A 27,581-nucleotide genomic window follows, 5' to 3' on the forward strand; every position below is an offset into this window, starting at 1 on the left:
TACAATCTTGCATTTTTATATTTGGTTTTATACAAAAATTACAAATCCATAAAAACAGCCTCTAAATACAAAGCACATGACATTTAAAAACTGAATATTGCAAATAACAACAGATTTTTTTTTTGTAATAGAAAAAGCTTAAGACTCTTATTGCTCAATTGTACTCTAACCATACCATCCGTATTGTGTACAAATAATACTGGTCTACATGCATTAGAGTTCTTTATAAATTTGCTATTACAATACTGGAACAAAAATGTATACCAGTCTTGTAGACAATACTGGTAAATAAAGGCAACAGTAGTATACCATTATTCAATAGTCATCAATCAATTACATGAATACAAGTCCTATACTTGGCGCCATTATTAAATTACCATCACCAAGTACTGATGGATTCGCAAATCTAATACATTGGATTGCTACTAAAAAACTCAAATAAACAAGAATGTGTTCATAGAACACGGATGCCCCATCCGCACTATCATTTTCTATGTTCAATTGACCGTGAAAATTGTGGAAAATCTTTGATTTGGCATTAAAATTGTAAGGAACATGTGTACTAAGTTTCAAGTTTATTGGACTTCAACTTCATCAAAAACTACCTCGACCAAAAACTTTTGCCTGAAGTGGGACGAACGGACGGACGCACGGACGAACAGACGAACGAACAAACAGACCTACGGTCCTCAGACCAGAAAACGCAATGCCCATAAATGGGGCAAAATAATGAATAATACAAATATGTAACATCTATAAAATGTTGAACAACTCTCATCAAGAGATGTATATCTTTACACTACAACATTCCTCTTCTCAAATTAGCATAGAATTTGATTCAGAAAAGTAAAAATAAGAAATCCTGATTATGTCATAATTATGTTCATTTATATATTAGGTTCAATTCATTAGAAAAAAGTATAAAAATTATGATGTAAAAATCCAATGTTCAGGTTGGTCGAATGTGATTGGTTGAATCGAACACATGATGGTTTTTCTCGGATATGATATAAAGAAAGACCGCAAAAAGAATAAACTCAGACAAATACCACTAAGCGGAACAATACAACGTTTTAAACTTTCAAGGATTATAAACAATGCTTTTTTTGAAAATTTTTACATTTTTGAGAGCTGTGCGGCTTTTTCTGTGTAAGTGGACTGTAATGGCTTTGACTGTTTTGAGATGTCTTCCGCAGCCACATATGATCCCATCAACAGGTAAATTTGCTGTTAACCAATTGGAGAAGGACTCCGGGTCACTTATAAACTTCGCATCTTTGTCCCTTTTCCTCTTTTGCCTAAAACTACGTTTTAGTTTGTGTATAGCCTCGGTCCATTCTACAATAAAAAAAAAAGTGTTTCGATTAGATATAGGAAGATGTGGTATCAGTGACAATGAGACAACTCCCTATCCCAGTCACTATTCATAAAAGTAAACCAATATATTGGTCAAGGTACGGTCTTTTATTGTCTTGATAAGGTAGTTTGAGAGTTTGAACAAAACATAATACTTGTCTCATTATTATTCTTCTTACATTGATATTTATAAATACACAGTAATGACTTTGTGAACAAACTCATAAGCACAAGAACTAAAACATAGAATTTTAAATAAAATTTGATACGCTTGCCCTTACTAATAAACACTTATATTTACAAACCCAGAATCATGACGAAAACTACCAAACAACCTTTATATAAAAATACATTTTATCAATTACTCCCCCACCCAACTTATGTCTATTCATATATTTCTATTTACTTATAAATGATATTGACATGTCTCAAGTTCTTGGAATAAAAGATGATTAGTTGCACTTAAATAAATTATACATTTAGTAACACTTTAAATATGTAAATAGCATACATTTTTCATTATAGTCATATAACTTTAAATTTTTAATATTTGATTTACACCTTGTACATATAAATAAACTCATCATAGATACCAGGATCAACATTTTATATTTACGCCAGACGCGCGTTTCGTCTAAAAAAAAGACTCATCAGTGACGCTCGAATCAAATTTTGAGAATGATTTCATACCTGCTCCTTTTCATATCTTACATGTTCAACATCAATATGTTTACCCTTCCAGAACTACTTAGATTACCCCAAGTTTTCTATGTTGTGTTATGTGTACTATTGTTTGTCTGTTTCTATTTTAGCCATGGCCTTGTCAGTTTATTTTCGATCTATGACTTTGAATGTCCCTTTTGTATCAGCTTTTAAAAAACTTTTACCATGTCGTTGTCAGTTTATCTCGACTAATAAGTTTTGAATATCTCCTTAGTATCTTTAGCCACTTTATAAGTTGCAACAGAAAGATAAGTATTGTTCTGGTAATTAAATAAAAATTAAATAATTTGAAAAGCTCATTAGAATTAGGTTTATGTATTTTATTGAATATCAACTTTAAATAAAACTTTGAGAAAAACCACCTTTATATCATGACATTCTAATCAACCCGTTCCCCTGTATTGGAGAAAAGAGGCTCTTAAATAAAATTCAGTTGAAAAAGGTTGAATGTTGTTTAATTCATAACGATTACTTTGTATTTGCTCATCAATCACACAAATAGGATCGAACCAACTAGGATCTATCTATCTTAAATGTCATATGAAAATAGGACATTTGCCTAGTTTGGCGAAAAAAGTAACACAAGTAACTAGAAAAGGAATAGAGAATTTTGAAAATTAATATATAAAATTAATAAATAAAATTAATAAAATAAAAAAATAAAAATATGTCTATGAAAATTAAATTCTGTGGATACGGTGATTTTGTTTTTAGGCAACGTGACGTCGCCAGTATAAGAAAAAACGAACGATGTACAATATCATCTAATTTAAATGAAGAATATGTTTTACTGACTTTGATGACTAGATTCATCCAGGATTCATTATAGATACTGATATTTTATTAGATGTTTTCATTATACAGATTTCTGGAAGGTAATCATAAGTTAAATATTTTAGTGATACACAACACTATTTAGGGAGACATACATCTCTTTTGTGCTGGAACATTGACAAGTGTGTGTTAGAGGAGAGAGGTTTTCTTACTTTACCAGGTCAACTATGATCTATAAGAATGAACCGGATATTTAACTATTGAAAAACATATATGGAATTTAATACTTATTAATCTGTTATTCGTCTGTTGACGTGTGTAGTGTAAAGATATACATTTCATGCAGAGACTTGTCTCATTGACAATCATACCACGTCTTCTTGTTTATATTTTTAGGGTTAAAGTGTTAATATGAATATTACTACAATACTTTAGTGGCTTTCGCCAAGGCTTGATATGTCAAGTTCAAATTACTTTAAGTAAAAAAAAAGTAGAAACCAATTATACCTGTGTGTCCTGTACTGCGGATCTCATCATGCACTGTAAGCTAAAACAGATTAAACGAATTAAGTGCCTATTGTAAAAAATAAAAATGTGTAAGTACATGTTCAATAAATACGCTAATATTCATTATATAAATGCTTTATTTGATTTATTAATTGCAGATAGTAATTGTCAAAATAGAAGATAATTAATAAATCTAAATCTAAAATTGGTGTTATCTTTATTCATATACTAGTATGCCTTTTCCTGAATATTTATGTTTTTTATTGAGTATTGACAGACAGATCGGTTGACCTATGCAGTAAAATTATCAGATAATAAATTACCAGACATTTAGTTATGTTTTCAATGCACATATCGGTCCGTGGACAACAACCCTGTTGACCTGGATGAATAATGTATTCTATAAAATAAAATTGAGAATGGAAATGTGTCAAAGAGACAACATCCCAACCATAGAGCAGACTTCAACGGAAGGCCATCAATTGGTCTTTCATATGGTTGTTTTCATTAATGCACGAAAGCTAATTTCGGACTGATCCGGATATGAATGCTTTAGGTTTGCAAATTGTTCTACTATTGATAAATAAAAACCTAACTGCATATGTATCCCTATATATTTTTTATTCTGTACGTTTTCCTTTAACAGTAGTACGAAAAATGTAATATGTGGCAGACAATAATGTCAATTATCAAATGGACACTGATGTCAAAGTTTGAAGTTGTTATAAAAGGAGATAATCATAGTAATTTACTCCATCCAATTCTTAATGCATATTATCAGCAACCTTCATTACATACAAACAATTGATATTTTTAAAATTATGGCGTTTTGCCTGATAGTACAACTAGCTGATTGTCAGTCAATTAAAAGCTTTCCAGTTAATAATTCTCATGAATGAAAAAACGAAATCACAGGTTCATAGCCACCTTAATTTGTTATAACATGCAACATTTAAAAAGAAGTTAAAATGCCCATGAAGTTTACACTAGCCAGTGATATGTGTCAAGCTGTATTGGCGATATAAAACTGAATGGTTCTCCCTTCTTCTTCTTTCCTCTATAACTTCCTCCAATAGTTGGAGTACACCAACCTTACTAAATTAAGGTTGGTTAAACCCTTCCCTCAATTTAAATCATTGGCCTGATTTCTTTTGTTTTCAAATGAAAGTATCTGTTAGTTAATGCCTTCTATTGAGGAAAAGAGAAAACTAATACCTGTGCAATTTCTTTTATCTGTTTTGTTGTCTTCGAATGTTGACATGTTTCACTGCAATATTCAATATTGAATTTTAGACACAAATTAATTTATCTGAATCGAAATATTTCCAATGAAGGCAACAGTAGTGTATTGCTGTTTAAAAGTTATAATCGATTAAGAGAAAACAAATCCGGTTACAAACTAAAACCATAGATTTTAAGTTTGTCTTCGATTTTTGAGTCTGAATATCTTTTACGTATTTTCTAAGTTTTTACATAATTTACTCGTTCAAGTCTCAGTTCGTTAGATTTAACTTGTAATTTTGTTCCATCAATACGTTAATACCATACAACTGCAAATTTGAACGATTGTATATTTAACTATTAATGGGAATCGTATGTGCATGTTGGAAAATATATATATACCACAGCCCCTCGGTTTTTAGCAGGGTTCGTGTTGCTCATTCTCTATGTTTTTTCTTTATTGTGAATTGTAGACCTGTTTTGTCTTCTGATATTGCCCTGTCAGTTTGTTTCTGATTTAACCCTGTGATCAAAATATATTCTGCACATTTAAAGTATGTTATATTTTCGTGAGACTCCAAAACCAACGAATTCGTCAGAAGTCGATCCAGTTAGTTTATTGGTATTCATTCAATCGGTGAACTGTTCCATGTTGGGGGAGGGTTGCACGACCGCTAATATGTTTAAAATTAAATATCAGTGTGTATGTCCTTGGTCAGGAGCCTGTGATAAAGTGGTTTTTAGTTTGTAGGCCATACCGTACCCAGTAGATGTTAGCTTCTACGACAATTGGTCTGTTGTGAAGTTGTCTCATCGGCAGTTATACAACATATTCTTATTTTATATGATCAGTACATAGAAACGTCTTAATATGCAATGGGTATATATATATTATAGCTTATAATCATTATAAATATTAGTTTTAAACTGGCATACATACCTTGAAGGAGGATCATTGCAAACACGTCGCTGAGGAGATCTCAAAGGTTCTATTCTAACATGAACCGACTTCATTTTCTGTAATTCCGTGTATTTGTTCGAAGTAGCTGGAACTTTGTCTACTAAATTAGCATTCATATGATGGTTTCCTTTTGTTTTGCTTTCTAAATTGCCGAGAAGACGAAATGAAACTTGACATCTCTCACGATTGACGTCCGATCGGCAATCATCGGTTGAATCCGTTACTCTCCTATTATACGGAATCGGCCGAGCTGTGACGAATGTATTGACGTCCGATCGGCAATCATCGGTTGAATCCGTTACTCTCCTATTATACGGAATCTGCCGAGCTGTGACGAATGTATTGACGTCCGATCGGCAATCATCGGTTGAATCCGTTACTCTCCTATTATACGGAATCTGCCGAGCTGTGACGAATGTATTGACGTCCGATCGGCAATCATCGGTTGAATCCGTTACTCTCCTATTATACGGAATCTGCCGAGCTGTGACGAATGTATTGACGTCCGATCGGCAATCATCGGTTGAATCCGTTACTCTCCTATTATACGGAATCTGCCGAGCTTTGACGAATGTATTGACGTCTTTTCTCTTTCCATCATTTATACAGTCTTTACTGATTCCATTTAGATTAGGTTCGCGTAAACGATTTTCGTTGTTAGAAGCTTCATTCCCGTTTTGTTCAATGAGTTCATTTATTTCTTTGGTAAAGCTTATGCCTGATTCGTCCATACATTCGCATTCTATTTTGACTCTAGATTCGTCCTTACATTGATAGTCTTCTTTGACTCTTCGATCGTCTTTTTCTAAACATTGCACTTCCTCACAACTAGTTATTCCGGATTGTTCACGAGACGTGTTTAACCAATCAGAATCAGAATTTGTATTCGTTTCCATCAGTTGTATATTTTTGATAAAGTTCCGTTTAGTAAATTCGACAAACCTGGTGATGATATCATCAGAATGCGCTTGTCTAATGTGAATTCCTAATTCACCATAATGAGTAAATTTCAACGGACACAGATTACAGGCCACTGGTGGATGTTGCAAATGTAAGTTATGATGAGTGTTTAATTTCCAAATACTTCTAAACGAAATATGACAGAATGAACAGCAAAATTTTCGTCGAGGCATCTCATACAATTAAGGTATAAATTAATGATTGTTTAGTTTTGCCTCTTGTTATATCTGAAACAAACAAAAAATAATATTTAAAAGTCCATTTGAAATAAACATGTACATTTGTGAAACAAAAAATGAATATGCAGTGAAATACAATATAAGATTATTTAATCAAAATCTCATAAATACACAAACAGCTTTTATGTTTTAAAAACACACCCCAAACGAGTTTTTTCATGTGAATTTCACTTGATTGTTAAGAAAAACATGTAATTTTTATAATTCTCAGTAGATTTCAAGATTTTGGGATGTTGTTTCGATAACTTTATTTTAAACATTCACGCGGATAACACGGGACAAGATCCTGTGAAATTCACTTTAGTTGCACACGAGATTTGCATGAAACTGATGTAAAGTCAGATCACATGAATTTCATGTGAATATTATTTGTGATTCACATGAATTTTCCCTGTTTGGTGGTATAATCACATGGATGTTCCAGATTCAATGACATTTTTGAACTGATAACATGATTAAAATGCTTTAAGGGACTTTGTCTTTTTTTGGCCATGGTGTTGTCAGTTTATTGTCGATCTATGAGTTTGACTGTCGCTCTGATAACTTTCTCCCCTATTCTTGAATCAGACGGACACAAATTAGTCCACTAGTAAAAAGTAGAATCACAAAAATACTGAACTCCGAGGAAAATTCAATCGGAAAGTACCTAATCACATGGCAAAATCAAATGACAAAACACATCAAACGAATGAACAAGAACTGTCATATTTCTGACTTGGTTCAGGCATTTTCAAATGCAGAAAATGCTGGATTGAACCTGGTTTTATAGCGCTTAACCTCTCACTTTTACGACAGTCTCATCAAATTTCGTTATCTTTAAAACGATGTGTGAACAAAACAGACATAATAAATAAACTAGTAACACATTTATTGTTGACTCAATAATCACGTTAAGTTAAAAAAAATAAAATAGCGTTAAATGATAGAGACTCTATGAGGTACGACTGACATGTACATTTATTTTCAAATCTACGTTACTTGAACAAAGTTGTGATATTTTAGTAGGAGGAATGTATTTTGGTGTACTTTTGATAATTGGTGTGTCATTTTTAATCGATTAACAAGGAACATTTGGAAAGATTTTTTTTATCAAATGACAGCATGCGATCAAGGTCACAATTTATGTCATTTTTTAGCAAACATAAACATATTTTCATATAACCCTCGGTTTGTATCTCCCTCATGCAAAGCTCTGATTCTTTTCACGAATTTGGCTATACTTTTTGGAACTTTTGGATTATAGCTCTTCATCTTTTAAATAAGCTTTGGATTTTACATCTTTTGGCCACGAGCATCACTGAAGAGACATGTATTGTGGAAATGCGCATCTGGTGCAGAAAAATTGGTACCGTTAATGTTATTCCTACCACTGGGTCGATGCCTCTGCTGGTGGACTGTTAGTCCCCGAGGGTACCACCAGCCCAGTAGCCAGTACTCCGGTACTGGCATGAAAATACGGATTTTTTGTGTTATTAAATTTTTCCGTCACAAAATGTTTAAAATTATTATAAATTAAGGAATGTATCTCCCTCATGCAAAGCTCTGATTCCTTTCACGGATTTGGCTATACCTTTTGGAACTCTTGGATAATAGCTCTTCATCTTTCATATAAGCTTTGGATTGAACATCTTTTGGCCAAGAGCATCACTGAAGAGACATGTATTGTGGAAATGCGCATCTGGTGCAGAAAAATTGGTACCGTTAATGTTATTAGTCTGTATTCCGGATTTGTTTTATCTCAATTAATATATGATCTTTGAACAGCGGTATACTACTGCTATTCGTATGGTTTTATCTTAGCTATACCAGTCCAGAAAACAGGTTTGGAAATTTAAATTTTATAGGAAATGCATTGTTAGACGAATTTAAAAAAAAAAAAAATTTGTGTCTGGAATATAAATATGAATATGACATTTATAATTTAGAAATATAAAAGTGTCTAAAAAAATGAAATCACAAAAATGCTTAACTCCGAAGAAAATTTAAAACGGAAAGTCCCTAATCACATGGCAAATTCAAAAGCTCAAACACATCAAACGAATGGACAATAACTGTCATATTCCTGACTTGGTACAGGCATTTTAAAATGTAGAAAATAGTGGAATGAATCTTTTTTTATAGCGCGAAACCTCTCACTTGTATAACATTTGCATCAAATTCAAGTATATTTATAACAATGAGAAAAGGCAGTTTGAAAGGTAAAACATGAAGTCAGTGTTTGCTTACATAAAGTTAACTTAAATGAAACGAAGACGTATATTTAAATTACCAACATGTTCTGATAGGTAACTATATGCGTTATTTAAAAACAACAGTGTATGTTTCTTTTAAATGATTGAAATAATGATATTTTACTCACCGCCATTAGTCCCATTCACATTTTAAACATGAAAACAACACCACACAATTTCTTTTCGCATGTATGATACAACATACTGGCCGGTACGACTTGTTTAGATAAGATCATACCTCGCTCATTGACTATACTTTCAATTCAATACGATACAGATAATATCTTCGAAAGTTTACTTCGGCAAACAATTTCAAACCTTTATTTAACTATTTCAATCTTAAATTATAATGGTGAGTTGAAAGATGTTCAATTATTGTAATTTTGAAGTCTCAAAATATAAAACGATCTTCAATTTGTATTTTCCATGGCGAATGAAAATTGGTGCACTAACAATTACTCTATGCAAGAGTGTCTAGGCTGCATGATATTATATAGTACGGTATATTTTTATAATAAAACAGTAAATAACAGACCACAACACAATAAACACATAATAAATATTACGTAACACGAACTGCATCATAAATTAAAGGGTAATCTAATAAAAAATTTCAAAGAAAATGTTTGCATGATTGAGTGTGCATTGGTTTGAATTGCCTTTGAATTCAATACAGTAATTAGTAAGCAGATATGCATTTACATGTATCCACTAGAGGAATTGCAATATGTTCAAAAAAGTATAATAACGCCTTCCTTGTAGAGTTCAAAAGTATTAAACAAATCGGATTCATTACAAAGCAGTGGCTATACATATAAAGTTGGCAAATGTGTATTTTATGTGTTCATTAGAGGGATTTAAATATTTTGAAAGAAGTAATGCATATCTGATTTAGTGCAAACATATTAAACGAAATACATCATTACCTATGTAATCGTTGGGCGCAAAATACCCATTATAATGATAGTTGTGTGATGTATAATTCTATTTCATACTAAAGCATGCATATGACCAATAAATCTCTGGTGTTTAAGTTTGACAGTAGAAGCTATGACACCCTTTAGTTCAATTTCTATATATGAGAAGATGTTTTAGCGGATTTATAATTTATGAGATAATTACACCGAAAGGAAATCTAATCCTTCGATTTGTATCATAACTCTATTTTAAGCCGGGTTGACCTACAAAAGAGGGGCGAAAGATACCAGAGGAACAGTCAAACTCATAAATCGAAAAAAACTTACAACGCCATGGATAAAATTGAAAAAGACAAACCGACAAACAATAGTTCACATGACACAACATAGAAAACTATAACCTACGTTAAATTCGTAAATAAAGGCAACAGCAGAAAAACCTTAAAATAGTCATAAATCGATCAAGCGAAAAGAATTCCTGTTCACAAACCAAAATCTACATATTACGTAGTCCAATCTTAAAACACAATACAAGTATCAAATAATCTGATTTAAGAAAACCTTTCAATATAACACCCCCTCAGGAGAAGTTTGTGCTAAATATAGGCGTCTGGATTTATACATAATAAGCTCACCATTGATAATAGGTTTAAAACTGTCTACAAAGACTTTTGAATAAAAATTTAAAAAAAATTATATAGTACGAAATTGGAGAACATTGAAGACTTCAAAAAGGTTTTGCCAAATACAGCTAAGGTTAATTATATTTTACATGCGTTTTGAATGTAGAACAAATAAGAATAGATTTAAAAGTAAACTTTGAATATTTTCCGCTTACCAAAAAATTAAATAAGACTAAAAGTATGTGTACATAAACACCGTTACTGTTCTTTCGTGTTTGCCATGATTTTGCCGGTAGTCATATACTTGTGGGTTTTTATATCTCCGTATCGTCCACTTCCTCTCAATTTTTTTCGTAAGTAAAAAATGAGTTATGTGGCAATTCCGAAAGTGTTTTATAAATACTATCTTTAGTTGAAATGTAGGAATGACTTATCATATGGCTGTACCAAGTCAGGATTCTGGCAGTTGCTTTCCAATGTGCTTGAGCTTTTGATTCTGCCATTTGAAGAGAGATTTGAAGTTTCTTTGGAGTTTGGTATTTTTGTTATTTTACTTTTGATTGCATGCAAACTAAACGATGCAAAATATATATATATATAAAAAAAATACACAAGGTGCTAAGATCTCGAATCCAACTTTTTTTTTGTAATTTTCTCCAAATCCCATTTCCCTTTGTTCCAAATGCCATTTTTACACGCTATATCCCAAATCCTCTCTTTTATGTACCTCCTATATCCCACATTACAAAGTTTTAATCCATTAGATAAATAATGTTTGAATAATCTGACTTCAACGAGATCTATTTCTATCAATCTGTTCAATATTGTCCAATTCAGGCACAACTTCATATAAAAATTCGTCTGTTACTGAACATTTTGTTCGTAGCTAGGGAAGGAATATAATGATACATATTCATGAAATATTGTCAATAAAATATAGCACAATATTTTGCTTGCAGGATTAAACAAAGCACCGGGACAACGCTTTTGCGAATATGACAATGCTTATATCGAAATGAAATGAAATAATCTAAGCAACCTGTTCGTTCAATCAAAAAAAATATTAATTACGGATAATTGACAAAACGTTTAAATGATGCTTAAAAAATTAACTTACAGCTTACGTTAATATCCTGGACGGGTGTTAATTTCATCTATTTTAAACTTATTTACCTGTGGTACAATATCGATTACCTGTGTTAAAGTACTGCCTACCTTACACTGTTTATCTTTTATCGTTGAAGCTATTATGTCATGGGAGCATATTACTTTGTTACCGGAGGCCATTGTCGAGAATCAAGATCTTTTCTTACAAAATGAAATTGTCGTGATGTTTATCTAATCTTCACGGAAAATACAGACATTTACTAAATACCTATACCAAATAAAGCCAACAGTAGTATACCGCTGTTCAAAATCGATAGAATAAAACAAAACCGGGTTCAAACTAAAACTGAGGGAAACGCATAAAATATAAGAGGGGAACAAGTCAGGATGTGACAGTTGTTTTCAATTCGTCAATTCGTTTATTAATATTAGATTTTGTCAGCTTTAATGCACTTTCCCTTTTTGGATTTGCTTTGGAGTTCGTATTTCGTTTTAATTTATGCTTTTTTAACCGTTGACTAGACGTAGTTTTTGATGCAAAAAAGAGTGATCAAAATATCTACCTGAGATAAAAGAATTAGTATATTGCTAATCAAAAATAAAATAAATCGAAGAATTCAAATATGAAAACTGTTCAGCTCGTGACTGAACACAATCGTTGTCAAATAGACCGCTGCGCACATTCGTTAGGTGGACAATCATTGAATATTTTTTTTCTATTTTTGAATTTTTCGATTAGGTATTCTTTTACCAACTCGCGAAGTTGTTTATCGTTAATCATAATTATATAAGTTATTTGTAATTATTACACGCTTTCTGATTATCATTAAAATGATGGCAACAATAGACCAAATTTTTCATTTCATAAAAATATAAAGTATACATAAACGATAAAACCAGAATAAGTCAAAATATTAAACTTACCCCCTGTTTGAATTTAACATGGAGTTCTGTATTTTTGTTAAGACACTTTATGTCAGTGGAATTTTATTTCAAGATTAATGATAGTTAAGATTTTTTTTTTTTTTTATAGAAAACGATATTTAAACGACTGATGAAATTAAGATAGATAAATATACTCATTATAGATACTATAATTCAAATTATCATGAAGGACCTATACAAAGTAATATGATAATACCTTTTTTAAATTACTTTTGACACACATGGATAAACACAACTTGATTTCGTTGTACAAGACATGTTCTTATTTCCTATTCATCATAAGAAACATGTCTCTACAAGATGATTGATGTGATTAAGACCCCACACTTATATGTTTTATAGACATCGTAAATTGAATATCTTAATAAAGGCAACAGTAGTATACCGCTGTTCAAAACTCATAAATCCATGGACAAAAACAAAATCGGGGTAACAAACTAAAACTGAGGGAAACGCATTAAATATAAGAGGAGAACAACGACATAATATTCAAATGTAACACACAATCATTTTAACATGCTTTATTTTTACAACCATTTTTGATGACATTTAAGGTACTGACATTTAGAACTTTTTAAAAATGATCTGAATATCGATTTAATCATTTACTTTCAATTCAAAAATTGTTGTGAGGTTTTTATTTATTTGAATAATGCAATTAGGTGAGTATCGCAATAAAAAGAACTCGCATTTCGATATGTGATACATATATTTTTTATACATAGATTTTCCATGAATGAAGTTATCTTACACAAAACTACATTTGTTCTTACAGTTTGAATAAATGCAAACACCTATGAAGTATAATCCCAACCAATTAAATGTGCATAACCACAGTTGTTCAAAACCTGTGTTTGAAACTTAAGAAACAAACTGAGCAAAGTCAAGGGTTTTTTTCGAAATATATCTCGGGTTTTTTTTGTTAAACAAATTATTGCATCAATATTCTTCAATGTGTTTTCATGTACAGTCAGTACAATAATTGCATCTAGATAGTTACATTCAAAAGCACGATTACTTTGTTTTTCTCTTGTAATTGATATCATTAATATGATGTTTCTGCCATTTAGATTCAACTTCACTAATAATTTCCGATCTTTCTCTTAACATTCAACTTTGTTGTTTATCACCTTAATAACGTAGTAAAGTAATCGTTTAATTTTCTTGTAAATTATTACTTTTTTTTTTAATTTTAATTTTGTTTTTGACAATGTTCTTTTACGTGGCTTTTATTTTTTTTTTGAAACATTGAGAATTGATAATGAACAACCCGATCAAAGAACAAATAACAGCTAACGGTCACCAATGGGGTTCCAACGCAGCAAAATTAAGCCCCCGAAGGTAGGCCTCGGCTGGCCCATCAATGAAAATGTGTATTAGGTCAGCGAAAATGGACGTCATACTAAACTCAAAAACATATAAATGAATTAAATTTGTATATTTTTGTCATTCGTTTTGCTAATGTGCTTTGTATATATGCCTATTTGTTGACATTTTTGCTTTTTGTTTACAATGTTGACACCTATTTTTGACATTGTTATGTTCATACATCGTTGTCAATATACATGATATAGTCGAGTTGGATGTGATTATCATACAACTGAGAGGTTTATCTAGATATTCAACTAGTACAATGCCACCCTTTTCTACATAAAAAAATGTCTGTATTAAGTAAGAAATATGACAGTTATTATCCATTTTTTTTTTATGGTTGAGAAATTTCACAACTTAATCAAATGTATTTACGACTGGCACATATACATGTATACTCTTCGTGCATGTACGCGATTAACCAAACTATATAAATTAATTATATAATATATTTTGTCGACTAGCCTGTTAAATTAGCTAGACATCAGAATTGATCATCAAATACTAAATTTTGAATACATCTTCCATAAATTAATATTCTTTTGAGGTACATTTTTCTTCAAAATTGAAGTAAACATCTATACCTATACGTTTAGTATAATCCGTCAACATTGTTAGAATTTCACACTAGTTCAACCCAAATTTCATGTAAGTTAAACAAATAATTGTTTTTATTTAAACCTGCCTTTTTCTCCTTAATTAACTTTGTCCTTTATACATGTCTAAAATACGGTGTTCAGTATTGTACAGACATGACCGTCGAGTCTCGCTTCAGTTCACAAATTATCAAACTGATGTTCAATAAAGAAACTGCAGAATTACAGCTAAAAGGGTCAGTTAAGTAAAAGAGGTCGAAAACAATGTCATGGCAAAAAACGAAAACGACGAAAAGAGAAACGGTTCGAAAAACACAACAAAGATAATTATAAACTTAGTAACACGTACCCTTTCAAAAACCGGGGGTATTATGGAAGTGTAAGTTGATCCTGCTTCCCATCTAGAACCCGGCATATTGTTCATCGAAGTACAAATGTATTAGGTAGCACTCCACAGTTAGAAAATAAAATTAAAAATGAGCCCTAAAATGTTTTATCATCTCCTATTCCTGGATTTCTTATACATTAACCTAACTGTTTGTGTTGTACATGTGCATATGTATGTAATCAGTATCTTCCATAGATTTGATTTTCAAAAGTTAAATGGGTGAAAATTAATTCCTTTTATGTGTATCCATGGCAACATTCTGCATTTATTTACCATAAAATATTGCAAAAAGGGGGGTGAACATGTCACATATCCCCCCAAAATTTGGATCAAACTAGAATTTCAATGCCTTTGGGTGATACCTTTTTAGAAACTGTTTTCATAAATCTTTCTAATGATCAAATAAAAAATGGGTGTCTTTCGCCTCATTTTTTCAAAATACCAATCACAAAGTTCGTGCGATAAAAAGTTGGAAAATAACATTACAATAATTGCCGGACCAATGTATGGTATGGACATGCAAATACGGACTGTCATACAGAAAACAGCCTATATTACATACATTACATAACCTTGTTGTTCATATAAACCCAATACAAAGGCTATTTTAATACTCAGCTATCTAAAAATTAATTTTATTGCACACTAGCTCTCATATTTTAAAAATCCACAGGGGCCAAAAGGCGAAACTACACACCTAACTGTGGAGTGCTACCTTAAGCAAAAATAGTAATATTTAAAAATAAATATATAAAAACCGGATAAATAAGGTAAATTAGAAAACCAAACCAAAAGTCAACCATCAACACGACTGGAAAGCAACTGTTCTTTTCATGTCTAAGTTCCTAACTTTGTTCACGCATTTAACGACAAAACTAAAACAAAAAGCTTTTTTTTTAAAAGACGAAAGCGGGTGGTACACACTGATAAATCCGGGTTCTTCTCATTTCTTTCATTAAGGTGATCAAAGTGATTATTCTTGCAGCTACATCAATATGTTTCTTACCGTTCAATGTGCACAATTTAACAAACGCAAGGGCCAAAGTTCACCTAAGTTTCTGCATCTTAATGTTTTTTTTCTTTTAATCTACAACGATTGCAGAAGACATTCGACTCACAAATAAAAAACAAAATCACAGCTTTAATGGTATTCTTCAATTTTATACTAAATACAAAATAAATAAATCGAAATCAATCAAAATAATACCTTCACCTATCTGTAGGTGGTCCAGGACCATACCAGCTATTAGATACTATAAAGATTAAACTTTTTTTTTGAAGGAATACGTTATAGGTAGCACGGTAGTATAAACAATCTGAAATGAAGGTTGCTTTTTTGTGTACCCTACTTATAATTTTTACACTATGATAGGACACAATTTACAGTATATATTTAACTACCTTTCCAAGCTGAGGGATGGATCAATCAGGTGTAGAAGATATGAAATAATTTTGCACACAGGTGAAAATTCATATTTGAGATTTAAAAAAAAATTGTATTAACTGCGTAATTGAAGATCTAAAAGTACAAGCGGCCTTAGGTTTATAAAGAGCAGAAAATGTTATGGTCATTATATATATACAAATTTGTTTCTCAGTATTATTATGAAACAGCCTCTGTTAACCGACAATTTATGATTTTTGGGCAGTGTAAGGAAGTGATTCGAGTTCTAAAAAGTCTATTATTATCCCTATGACACAGAAAATACTACCGTGTCACCAAAAAAGTGTTCCTTATCTGCCTTTCCATTTATAATTTTGATGTGTATGAGATTTTGATTTTGCCATTTGATTAGGGACGTTCCGTTTTGAATTTTCCTCAGAATTAAGTATTTTTGCATAGATATTGTTGTTTTCAAATTATTGTTGCAGACCACACATACTTTATACACATTCAAAGGGTAGTGCACTTTGGCGCTCGACATACATATTTGCTTTCGTTTACCCCAGAAATTCAACAATGAAATACAGCGTCATTTACATTTGGCTAGCTGATGTTTATCTAAATGAGTTTGTGAATGGGGTCTACAGAAAAGATAGATAGTTTAAACTTTACAAAACTATTGTGTAATATGTAATATAGGATGCAAGGATGATGCTTTTGATACCAACATTTGATCATTATCTCTAGATTTATAACGAGGCAATGCATTCACAAAAAAAATGAATACATTAAAATTAAAGGAAACTTCCAGATAAGAATTGCAACGATTACATAATGTGATGAAAGTTCTGAAACTCTGTAGAACTGCAACAAAAACGAAAAACACCTGTGAAAGCAATGAATAAAAAAATACATAACCAACTACCAGTATTTAATAACGTACTCTTTAAGTTCTTTATGTATGTCTATAGATAACTTTTTATAAATTATATTATACATTTGTGATGCGTTTGGAAGAATAAATTACATAACACTTTTATTTGATAACTTTATAAATAAGTCTTCTTTTTAACATAATGTAAAAGAGATTTTTCTCTAACATAACAGATCCTGCACACAATGGCTTTTGGGATAGGTCTTGAATTTGTAAAAAGTACATGCAGGAGATTTATTAGACCTTAAATAATGAAAAGTGGGAACTACAAAACACACCAAATGAACGAGCCTCCTCAAGGGTATTTTGATTATGTTTAAACATATTTATTTTATAGTGGATTGGGAAACAAGTTTTGCAACTTATATTAATCCCTTTCCACTTTGCGGATGCGAGTGCTGCCTTGTAGCGGCATTAGCCTGCTTTTTTTCGAAATCTACAAGGGTGTCTTTAACGTGCAAGAGATGTGACTCTCTCTTAACACGGGTCAGCCGTTTATCGTCCCCGTCCGACAGAAAAGATAGATAATGAGCAAAATATGAAAAAATTAAAATGCCAAAAACATAAAAAATAGACGAAAGTATACAAAAGAAATAACGAAAAAAAGAAAAAATAGGAGGCTGAAATACAAAGAATAGAAAATATGTATTAAATAAAAAGGAATAGACAAAAATGGTCTAAAATATAAAGAACTGATTAAATTACATAATATTTTGTGTTTGTGTTTGTTATTTCTTGGTGCAGTAAAATTATATGTTTAACTGAACTAGTGTTTATTATATAGTTTTATTACAAATAAAATATTTATTGTCTCTTCGAGATAAGAAATTAAACTGCAATCTAGAATAATTGGTAGCTAAGTTCATATAAAACATAAACTAAATACATGTTTACTATTTCGTATTACATAATTTGGTAAATAGTTAATATTTTAAGACATTTAATTAAACAGCACATGGAAACTTTAATAATTTTAATAAAATATTCAATAAATTACATTACGGTTCTTTACAGGTACAAATGATTAAAGTACGAAATAACAACAACACCAATAAGTGAATACGCAGTACAAATAAAAGTCATTGCTTCACAAGTAAATGTTGAAAACTTCAAAACTTCCTCCAACAATAAAAATCAGCAACATCTTTTTTTAACTTGTAGATTGTTATTCAGATTGGGTTTTAATTGACTGTGATATGAAAAACTACAAACCACAGACACTTTAAAATATAGAGCTTTTTTGCGCGCACAAAAAATGTTATTTATTCAATCTTTAATAAACGAATTCATACAATCTTTAATCAACGAATTCAAACAATCTTTAATCAACGAATTCAAGCAATCTTTAATCAACGAATTCATGCAATCTTTAATCAACGAATTCATGCAATCTTTAATCAACGAATTCATGCAATCTTTAATCAACGAATTCATGCAATCTTTAATAAACGAATTCATGCAATCTTTAATAAACGAATTCATGCAATCTTTAATAAACGAATTCATGCAATCTGTAATAAACGAATTCACGCAATCTGTAATAAACGAATTCACGCAATCTTTAATAAACGAATTCATGCAATCTTTAATAAACGAATTCATGCAATCTTTAATAAACGAATTCACACAATCTTTAATAAACGAATTCACACAATCTTTAATAAACGAATTCATGCAATCTTTAATAAACGAATTCATACAATCTTTAATAAACGAATTTACACAATTTTTAATAAACGAATTCACACAATCTTTAATAAACGAATTCACACAATCTTTAATAAACGAATTCACACAATCTTTAATAAACGAATTCATACAATCTTTAATAAACGAATTCATACAATCTTTAATAAACGAATTCATACAATCTTTAATAAACGAATTCATACAATCTTTAATAAACGAATTCACACAATCTTTAATAAACGAATTCATACAATCTTCATCAATTCAATTCAGCAACATCCATTTTTGACTTGTAGATTATTATTCAGATGGGGTTTTCATTGACTGTGAAAAAACTACAAACCACAGACACTTTAAAATATAGTGCTCTTTTGCGCGGACAAAAAAGTGTTATTCATGTCCATTTACTAAACACATGTATACTTTCTTCAACTATCAAATGCAGGACCTCCTAAATTTGACTTTCAGTTTTTTATCAAAATGTGTTTATTATTAACTGCCATATGACAAGGTTTTGTAAACAATACTTTTTCTTCAGTAGGGTGTATTTGAGTTCTCTGTTTTCATTATTAATAGCCATATTGATCACAAAGGGATAATTTACTACATCTTTATGTTATATTTAGTTTGGGTAAAGGTTGCACGGTAGTATTTCTTAGCCCGTAAGGGATAATGATAGCCCTTTTAGAATGTTCACAACTTTCTAACACAGCAAAAAATTCTACATTCACAGTTAACTGAAGTACTTTCGTTTTACTATTCAGAAATGAATGTAAATGTGTATCATGACCGTTAACTCTTTTTGCTATTTTTAAAAATCTAAGGCCACTAGTGCTTTTAGTACTTTTATCATGCAGTGAATACACAATTTTAAAAAAATTTAAAAAATTCATTTTCATCTGTTTGTAAAATTATTTCATATTTTTCAACACCTGATTCATCCCTCAGTTTGGGAAAGTGTGTTCAGTTGATACTGTATTTTTTGTCCAATCACACTGTTCAGATACATTTACCTAAGTAGGGTACACAAAAGAGCAACCTAAATTCTAGAATGTAAATACTACCGTACCACCTACAAACGACATCTCAAACATTTAATACCTATAACTTAAATAAAAAAATCACAATTGAGAAAGGCTATTACTTGGATGTCCTATCAAGAACGTTATGAGCATAGACATATTAGGTGAATGTTAAACACCTAGCCATAATAAGCTCGCTTTGAATTCAGCTTCTACATAAGAGGCACGAAAGATACCGGAGGGATAGTCAAAACAGGATCAGCATATAAACAACAACTGATAACTCTATTTAATAAACAAATATTGAATAGACTCTTACAACACATTCATTTTTAATTCGTTATTAAAGAAAAATGTCAAACTACTCATATCATTTCTTCATATATATTTTTAATTGTATATGGAAAACCTGAAAAATAAAGGCAACAGAAGTATACCGCTGTTCAAAACTCGTAAATCTATGGACAAAAAACAAAATTGGGGTAACGACACAACATTAAAATGTAACATACACAGAAACAGACTAAGCATTAGACAAAATCCGATGATGAAAAGACATTGCTTTATTTCTTAAATGTGTAAACACCAATGGTAGAGAAAGAAGATAAGTCAAAACCGGATGCAAGGTCTTAGAAAAATATTTAGGATATTTATACGGTTTTCCAAGAAATTCATTGCATAAAATTAGTAGAAAATGAACGGAAACAATATTGTGAAAGAGGGCGTTTCTTGTGTAATGATACTTCCGCTTCTAAAGTAATAGGAATTACAGTAAAACCAAATTCAGAATTTAACGAAGCGAAAAGAAAAATTAGAGATACAGATGGAAGGAAATTGATAACTGAATTTAAATAGGACACGAACGAAATCGTTTGAATACTTGAAATTCTTAATCAGAAAACAATAAAATAAAGAAAATAACGATTTTTTTATGGGAAAATCTAATATTGAAAAAATAAGAAAATGTAAATATCACATGTTCGTAAAGATGTAGGCAGTAAGGTCGTGCATGGTAAGATAAAAAAAAGATCGCTGTTCCACCGTAGCGAGAGCGTGGCGAAAGCACGATTCTAGTCGGAAAGATGGCGCTATGATCTTACTGCGACGTTACTACATCCTCAATACGTCACGTTATCTCTGCGATCCAACAACGCTTTTACTGCGGTTATACCACGTTTTTTTTTTGGAATTTTGGGTCCTCAATGCTCTTCAACTTTGTATTTCTTTGGCTTTTTAACTATTTTGATCTGAGCGTCACTGATGAGTCTTATGTAGACGAAACGCGCGTCTGGCGTATAAAATTATAATCCTGGTACTTCTGATAACTATTTACACCACTGGGTCGATGCCACTGCTGGTGGACGTTTCAGCTATAATAGGCCCCGATAAGACAATGTAAAATAATTCAAACGAGAAAACTAACGGCCTTATTTATGTAAAAAAAAATGAATGAAAAACAAATATGTAACACACAAACAAACGACAACCACTGAATTACAGGCTCCTGATGTTTAACCCCGCCACATTATGTATGTATGTGCATGTCCCAAGTCAGGATCCTGTAATTCAGTGGTTGTCGTTTGTTTATGTGTTACTATTTGTTTTCGTTCATTTTTTGTACATAAATAAGGCCGTTAGTTTTCTCATTTGACTTGTTTTACATTGTCATTTCAGAGCCTTTTATATCGGACTATACGGCATGCGCTTTGCTCATTGTAGAAGACCGTACTGTGGCCTACAGTTGTTAATTTCTTTGTCATTTTGGTCTCTTGTGGAGAGTTGTCTCATTTGCAATCATACCACATCTTCTTTTATATGTGAATACAGTGAAATGGTATAAATGTATATGGAAATGTCGGAAATTAATCAAATATCAGCCGAAATGTGTTACCTCCAGCCAGTTTATATCATATGCGAAACGGGAAATTGCAGGTGAAATAAAAGTTATCACAAACCTTATACCTGATATAAGTTGATCTTTATACCTTCTTTCACCTCCATGAAAAATTAAACTTTCTTTAAATATATTTCTCTATAGTATTGACCAAAAAAAATAAAATCGTGAACCTGGCCTTGAAATCATCGACCGTCACATTAAAATAATATGCAGGTATTAAAGCAACACGTTGAGATTTCAATTTAAGTAGGGTGAAGCGCAGAATATTGAAATATGTCGTTGAGGATATTTTTACTGATTCGAACCGTCCCCATTCGTTGCATACATTTTTTTGTGTGTGCAATCAACAATAATGTAACCTTATTCATTAAAACATGGAAAATATTTTTTTGTCAATAAACACATCCTCCCTTGTTGTACTTATATTCCACATTTTGTGTTTTTGTACTTACAATATCCCACAATACAAAGTTTGGATCAATAAGATAAATAATGCTTAAATAATCTCATTTCAACAAGACAAAGATCTCTTACAATCGATCTGATAGATTGTGAATATGATAATACTTATATCGAAATGGAATGGAATAATCTAAGCAACATGTTCTCTCCATTAAAAATAATTACGGATATACATAATTTACCAAATTATTAGAAAAGGCGCAAAAAAATTAACTTACAGCTTTCGTGAACATCCTGGACGATTGTCATTTCATCTATTTTTAAACTTATTTACCTGTGTTACAATATCGATTACATGTGTTAAATAATTGACCACATACCTTACACAGTTTGTTTTTGATCGTTGAAGCTATTATGTCATAGGAGCTTTTTAGTTTGTTAACGGAGGCTTTTGTCGAGAATCAAGACCTTACAAAATGAAATTTAGAGATGTTTATCTAAGTAACAATCTACACTGAAAATACAGGCATTTACTAAATACTTATACCAAGTCAGCAATATGACGGTTGTTTTCAACTCGTTAATTCGATTATTGATATTTAAATTTGTCAGTTTTTATGCACTTTTCCTTTTTTTGAATCTGCTTTAGAATTCGTAATTCTTGCTTTTTTCCCGTTGACAAGATATCAATATATTCCAGAAATCTCAAAATTATAATTATCCTACGGTAATTTTAGATGTAAAAAAAGGTTAGATTATAATAATAACCAGGTATGAAAAGTAGTATATTGCTAATCAAATAAAAATTAAATTGAAGAATTCAAATATGAAAAACTGTTCAGCTCGTGACCGAACAACACGCTGCGCTCATTCGAAAATTGGACAATCGATGTTGTTTTTTTTCTATTTTTGAACTCTTTGATTAGTTATTCTTTAACCAACGCACGATGTTGTTTATCGTTAATAACATATAAGTTATTTGTAATTGATACAAGCTTTCTGATTATGATTAAAATGATAGCAACAATATATCATTTCATAAAAATATAATGTATAAATAAATGATAAAACTAAAAAAAAAAGTCAAAATAAAACTTACCCCCTGTTTGAATTTAACATGGAGTTCGGTATTTTTGTCAAGACACTTTTGGTCAGTGTCGTTTTATTTCATAATTAATGATAGTTTAGATTTTAATAGAAAACGATATTTAAATGACTGATTAAATTAAGATAGATAAATATACTCATTATAGATACCATAATACAAATCATCATGAAGGACCTATACAAAGTAATATAATACCTTTTTTAAATTACTTTTTACACACATGGATAAACGCAACTTGATTTCTGTGTACAAGACTGGACATGTTCTTATTTTCCTTTCATCATTATAAACATGTCTCCGTAAGATAATTGATATGATTAAGACCCCACATTTGTATGCTTTATAGATACCGTAAATTGAATGTGTTAATCATTTTAGCATATTTTACTTTTACGACCATTTTGGATTGATCGCATTTACGGTACTGACATTTAGAACTTGTTAAATATCATCTCAATATCGACTAAATTATTTACCTTTATTTCGGAAATTGTTACTAGGTTTTTATTAATGTGAATAATGCAATTTGGTGAGTATCGCAATAATAAGAACTCGCATGCCGATATATCTTTTTATAAATTTTCCTGAAATCGCAATCATTGATCGCCGATGCAGTTACTTAATGATGCAGATGATTTATCAAAAGTGGATAAAATGCAAAATCTGTCGAAAATTCTGTCCATATATTTCCGTTTTAAAAATTCTATTAGTATTTCTGTGAAAATTTGCATTTCAGTAACCACTACAACGTTAAATTCATTAACAGTTCAATCAGTGACAATTGGTTTGGTTTAGAGTAATGCAGTTCCGATTGTTGCTTTTTAATCAATTCCAATGAATGAAGTTATCTAACACAAACCTACATTTGATATGACAGTCGCATCAAATTCAATTATATTTATAACGGTGAGAAAAGGCAGTTGGAAAGGTTAAACATGAAATTAGTGTTTGCTTACATATAGTTAACTTACATGAAGCGAAGACGTATATTCAAATTACTAGCATATAGGTAATTATATGTGTTGTTTAAAAACAACAGTGTATATTTCTTTTGAATGATTGCCCTTGAAATAATGATAGTTTACTCAGCGCCATTGTCCCCTTCACATTTTCAACATAAAAACAACAACCCACAATTTCTTTTCGCGCGTATGATACAACATACTGGCCGGTAGGACTTATTCAGATAAGATCATACCTAACTCATTGACTCTTCAATTGACCATATGATACTTTCGTACGATTAAGATAATATCTTCGAAATTATCTTAGGCAAACGATTTCAATCTAAATTACAATGGTAAGTTGAAAGAAGTTAACTTACTGTTATTTCGAAGAGTCTCAAAATATAAAACGATCTTCAATTTGTATTTTCCATGGCGAATGAAAATGGGTGCACTAACAATTCCTCTATGCAAGAGTGTATAGGCTGCATGGTTTTATGTAGTATGGTGGTTTTTTTTATATATAATAAAACAGTAAATAACAGACTTCAAAGCATTAAACACACAATGGATATTACGTAACATGAACTGCATCAGTAATAAAAAGGGTAATTTAATAAAACAAATAACAAAGAAAAAGTATGCATGATTGAGCATCGGTTTTGATTGGCTTTTTAAATCGGATTAATTACAAAGCAGTGACTAATAAGCAGATATGCATGTATATGTATCCACTACAGGAATGACAATATGCACAAAGAATATAAACGCCTTCCTTAGAGTTCAAAAGTATTAAACAAATCGGATATATTACAAAACAGTGGCTAAACATACATATAGTTAGCAAAGGTGCATTTTTATGTGTTCATAAAAGGGATTTGAATATTTTGAAAGAAGAAATGCATATCTTCTAGAGTGCAAACATTTTAAACGAATTATGTCATAACTTATGTAATCGTTGGGCGTAAAATAAAATTGAGAATGGAAATGGGGCATGTGTCAAAGAGACAACAACCCGACCATAGAAAAAACAACAGCAGAAGGTCACCAACAGGTCTTCAATGTAGCGAAAAATTCCCGCACCCGGAGGCGTCCCTCAGCTGGCCCCTGAACAAATATATACTAATTCAGTGATAATGAACGCCATACTAATTTCTAAATTGTACACAAGAAACTAAAATTAAAATAATGCAAGACTAACAAAGGTCAGAGGCTCCTGACTTGGGACAGGCGCACAAATGCAGTAGGGGTAATATAAAAAAGAAGATGTGATCTGATTGCCAATGAGACAACTATCCACAAAAGACCAAAATGGCACAGACATTAACAACTATAGGTCACCGTACGGCCTTCAACAATGAGCAAAGCCCATACCGCGTGGTCAGCTATAAAAGGCCCCGATAAGACAATGTAAAACAATTCAAACGAGAAAGCTAACGGCCTTATTTATGTAAAACAAATGAACGAAAAACAAATATTAAACATGTTTATGAGATCTCAACCCTTCCCCTATACCTCTAGCCAATGTAGAAAAGTAAACGCATAACAATACGCACATTTAAAATTCAGTTCAAGAGAAGTCCGAGTCTGATGTCAAAAGATGTAACCGAAGAAAATAAACAAAATGACAATAATACATAAATAACAACAGACTACTAGAAGTTATTATTATTATTATTATTATTATTATTATTATTATTATTATTATTATTATTATTATTATTATTATTATTATTTATTATTATTATTATTATTATTATTATTATTATTATTATATGTTAACTGACATGCCAGCTCCAGACTTAAACTAATTGAAAGATTAAATACCCATTGTAATGATAGTTATTTGATGTATAAATAAATTTTACACTAAAGCGTTCATTTGTTTGTCTGTTTGTCTGTTTGTCCTTTTTCATTTTTAGTCATGGCATTGTCAGTTTATTTTCGATTTATGTGTTTGACTGTCCCTCTGGCATCCTTCGTCCCTCTTTTTTGGCTAATTTATTTATTATTTCTGTTTATTTAACGCATCATTGTAAATATAATGGAATTGGATGAGACTGTCGTGCAAATTGAGAGGTTTAGCGCTACAAAACCAGGTTTAATCCACCATTTTCTACATTTGAAAATGCCTGTACCATCTCAGGAATATGACAGTTGTTGTCCATTCGTGTTTGGTGTGTTTTGTCTTTTGAATTTGCCATGTGATTATGGACTTTCCGATTTGATTTTCCTCTGAGTTTAGTATTTTTGTGATTTTACTTTTTTTTACCTATGCATTTCTGGTATTTAAGTTTGCCACTAGAAGCTATGACACCCTTAAGTTCAAGTTTCAAATATGAGGAAAAGTTTTAGCAGATTTATAATTTATGAGATAATAACACCGAAAGGAAATCTAATGCTTTTTGATTTGGAAACCCGCAAAGTGGAAAGGGATTAATATAAGTTGCAAAAACTTGTTTCCCAATCCACTATGAATAAATATGTTTAAACTAATCATAATGGTAATAGTTATCAAAGGTACAAAAAATATATATAAAAATTACACAAGGTGCTAATATGAGTTATGTTGCAAAGTCTCTTATACGTACTTAAGTTACTTGAAATGGAGAAATAAAGCAACATATTGCCTGTACCGAGTCAGGAATCTCAATGCGTTTGAGCTTTTGAGTTTGTCACTGGTGAGAGACTTTTCGACCTGAATTATTCATAGGGTTCGGTATTTTTGTTATTTTACTTTTGATTGCATGCAAACTCAACAATGCAAAATATATACAAGGAAGTTACACAAGGTGCTTATTTACCGAATCCCATTTTTTTGAAATTTTTTTCAAATTTTCATTTCCGCCATTTTGTCTATAAACACATCCTCCCTTGTTGTACTTATATTCCACATTTTGTGTTTTTGCACTTACAATATCCCACAATACAAAGTTTTGATCAATAAGATAAATAATCACTTCACCTAGACAAAGACCTACTACAATCGATCTGATAGATTGTGAACATGATAATGCTTATATCGAAATGGAATGGAATAATCTAAGCAACATGTTCCCTCCATTAAAAATAATTACGGATATACATAATTTACCAAATTATTAGAAAAGGCGCAAAATAATTAACTTACAGCTTTCGTTAATATCCTGGACGATTGTTATTTCATCTATTTTTAAACTTATTTACCTGTGTTACAATATCGATTACCTGTGTTAAATTATTGACTTCCTACCTTAAACAGTTTGTCTATGAACGTTGAAGCTATTATGTGAAAGGAGCTTA

At 31.0% G+C, this 27,581-nt stretch overlaps 1 protein-coding gene across 1 annotated transcript; it reads right to left on the reverse strand.

Moving 5' to 3' along the window:
* LOC139501674 (uncharacterized) lies at positions 1 to 27,483 on the reverse strand (the record flags this gene model as incomplete). The annotated part of the gene is given in 5 exon segments (XM_071290821.1): positions 1 to 1,338; positions 3,361 to 3,400; positions 4,576 to 4,627; positions 5,522 to 6,729; positions 27,430 to 27,483. Coding segments are annotated over 4 exon segments (1,503 nt in total). The 3' UTR covers positions 1 to 1,081.
* Positions 27,484 to 27,581: the final 98 nt, after the last annotated feature.

The sequence above is a fragment of the Mytilus edulis genome, chromosome 13, assembly GCF_963676685.1.
Source record: "Mytilus edulis chromosome 13, xbMytEdul2.2, whole genome shotgun sequence".
NCBI classification, from domain to species: Eukaryota; Metazoa; Mollusca; class Bivalvia; order Mytilida; family Mytilidae; genus Mytilus; species Mytilus edulis.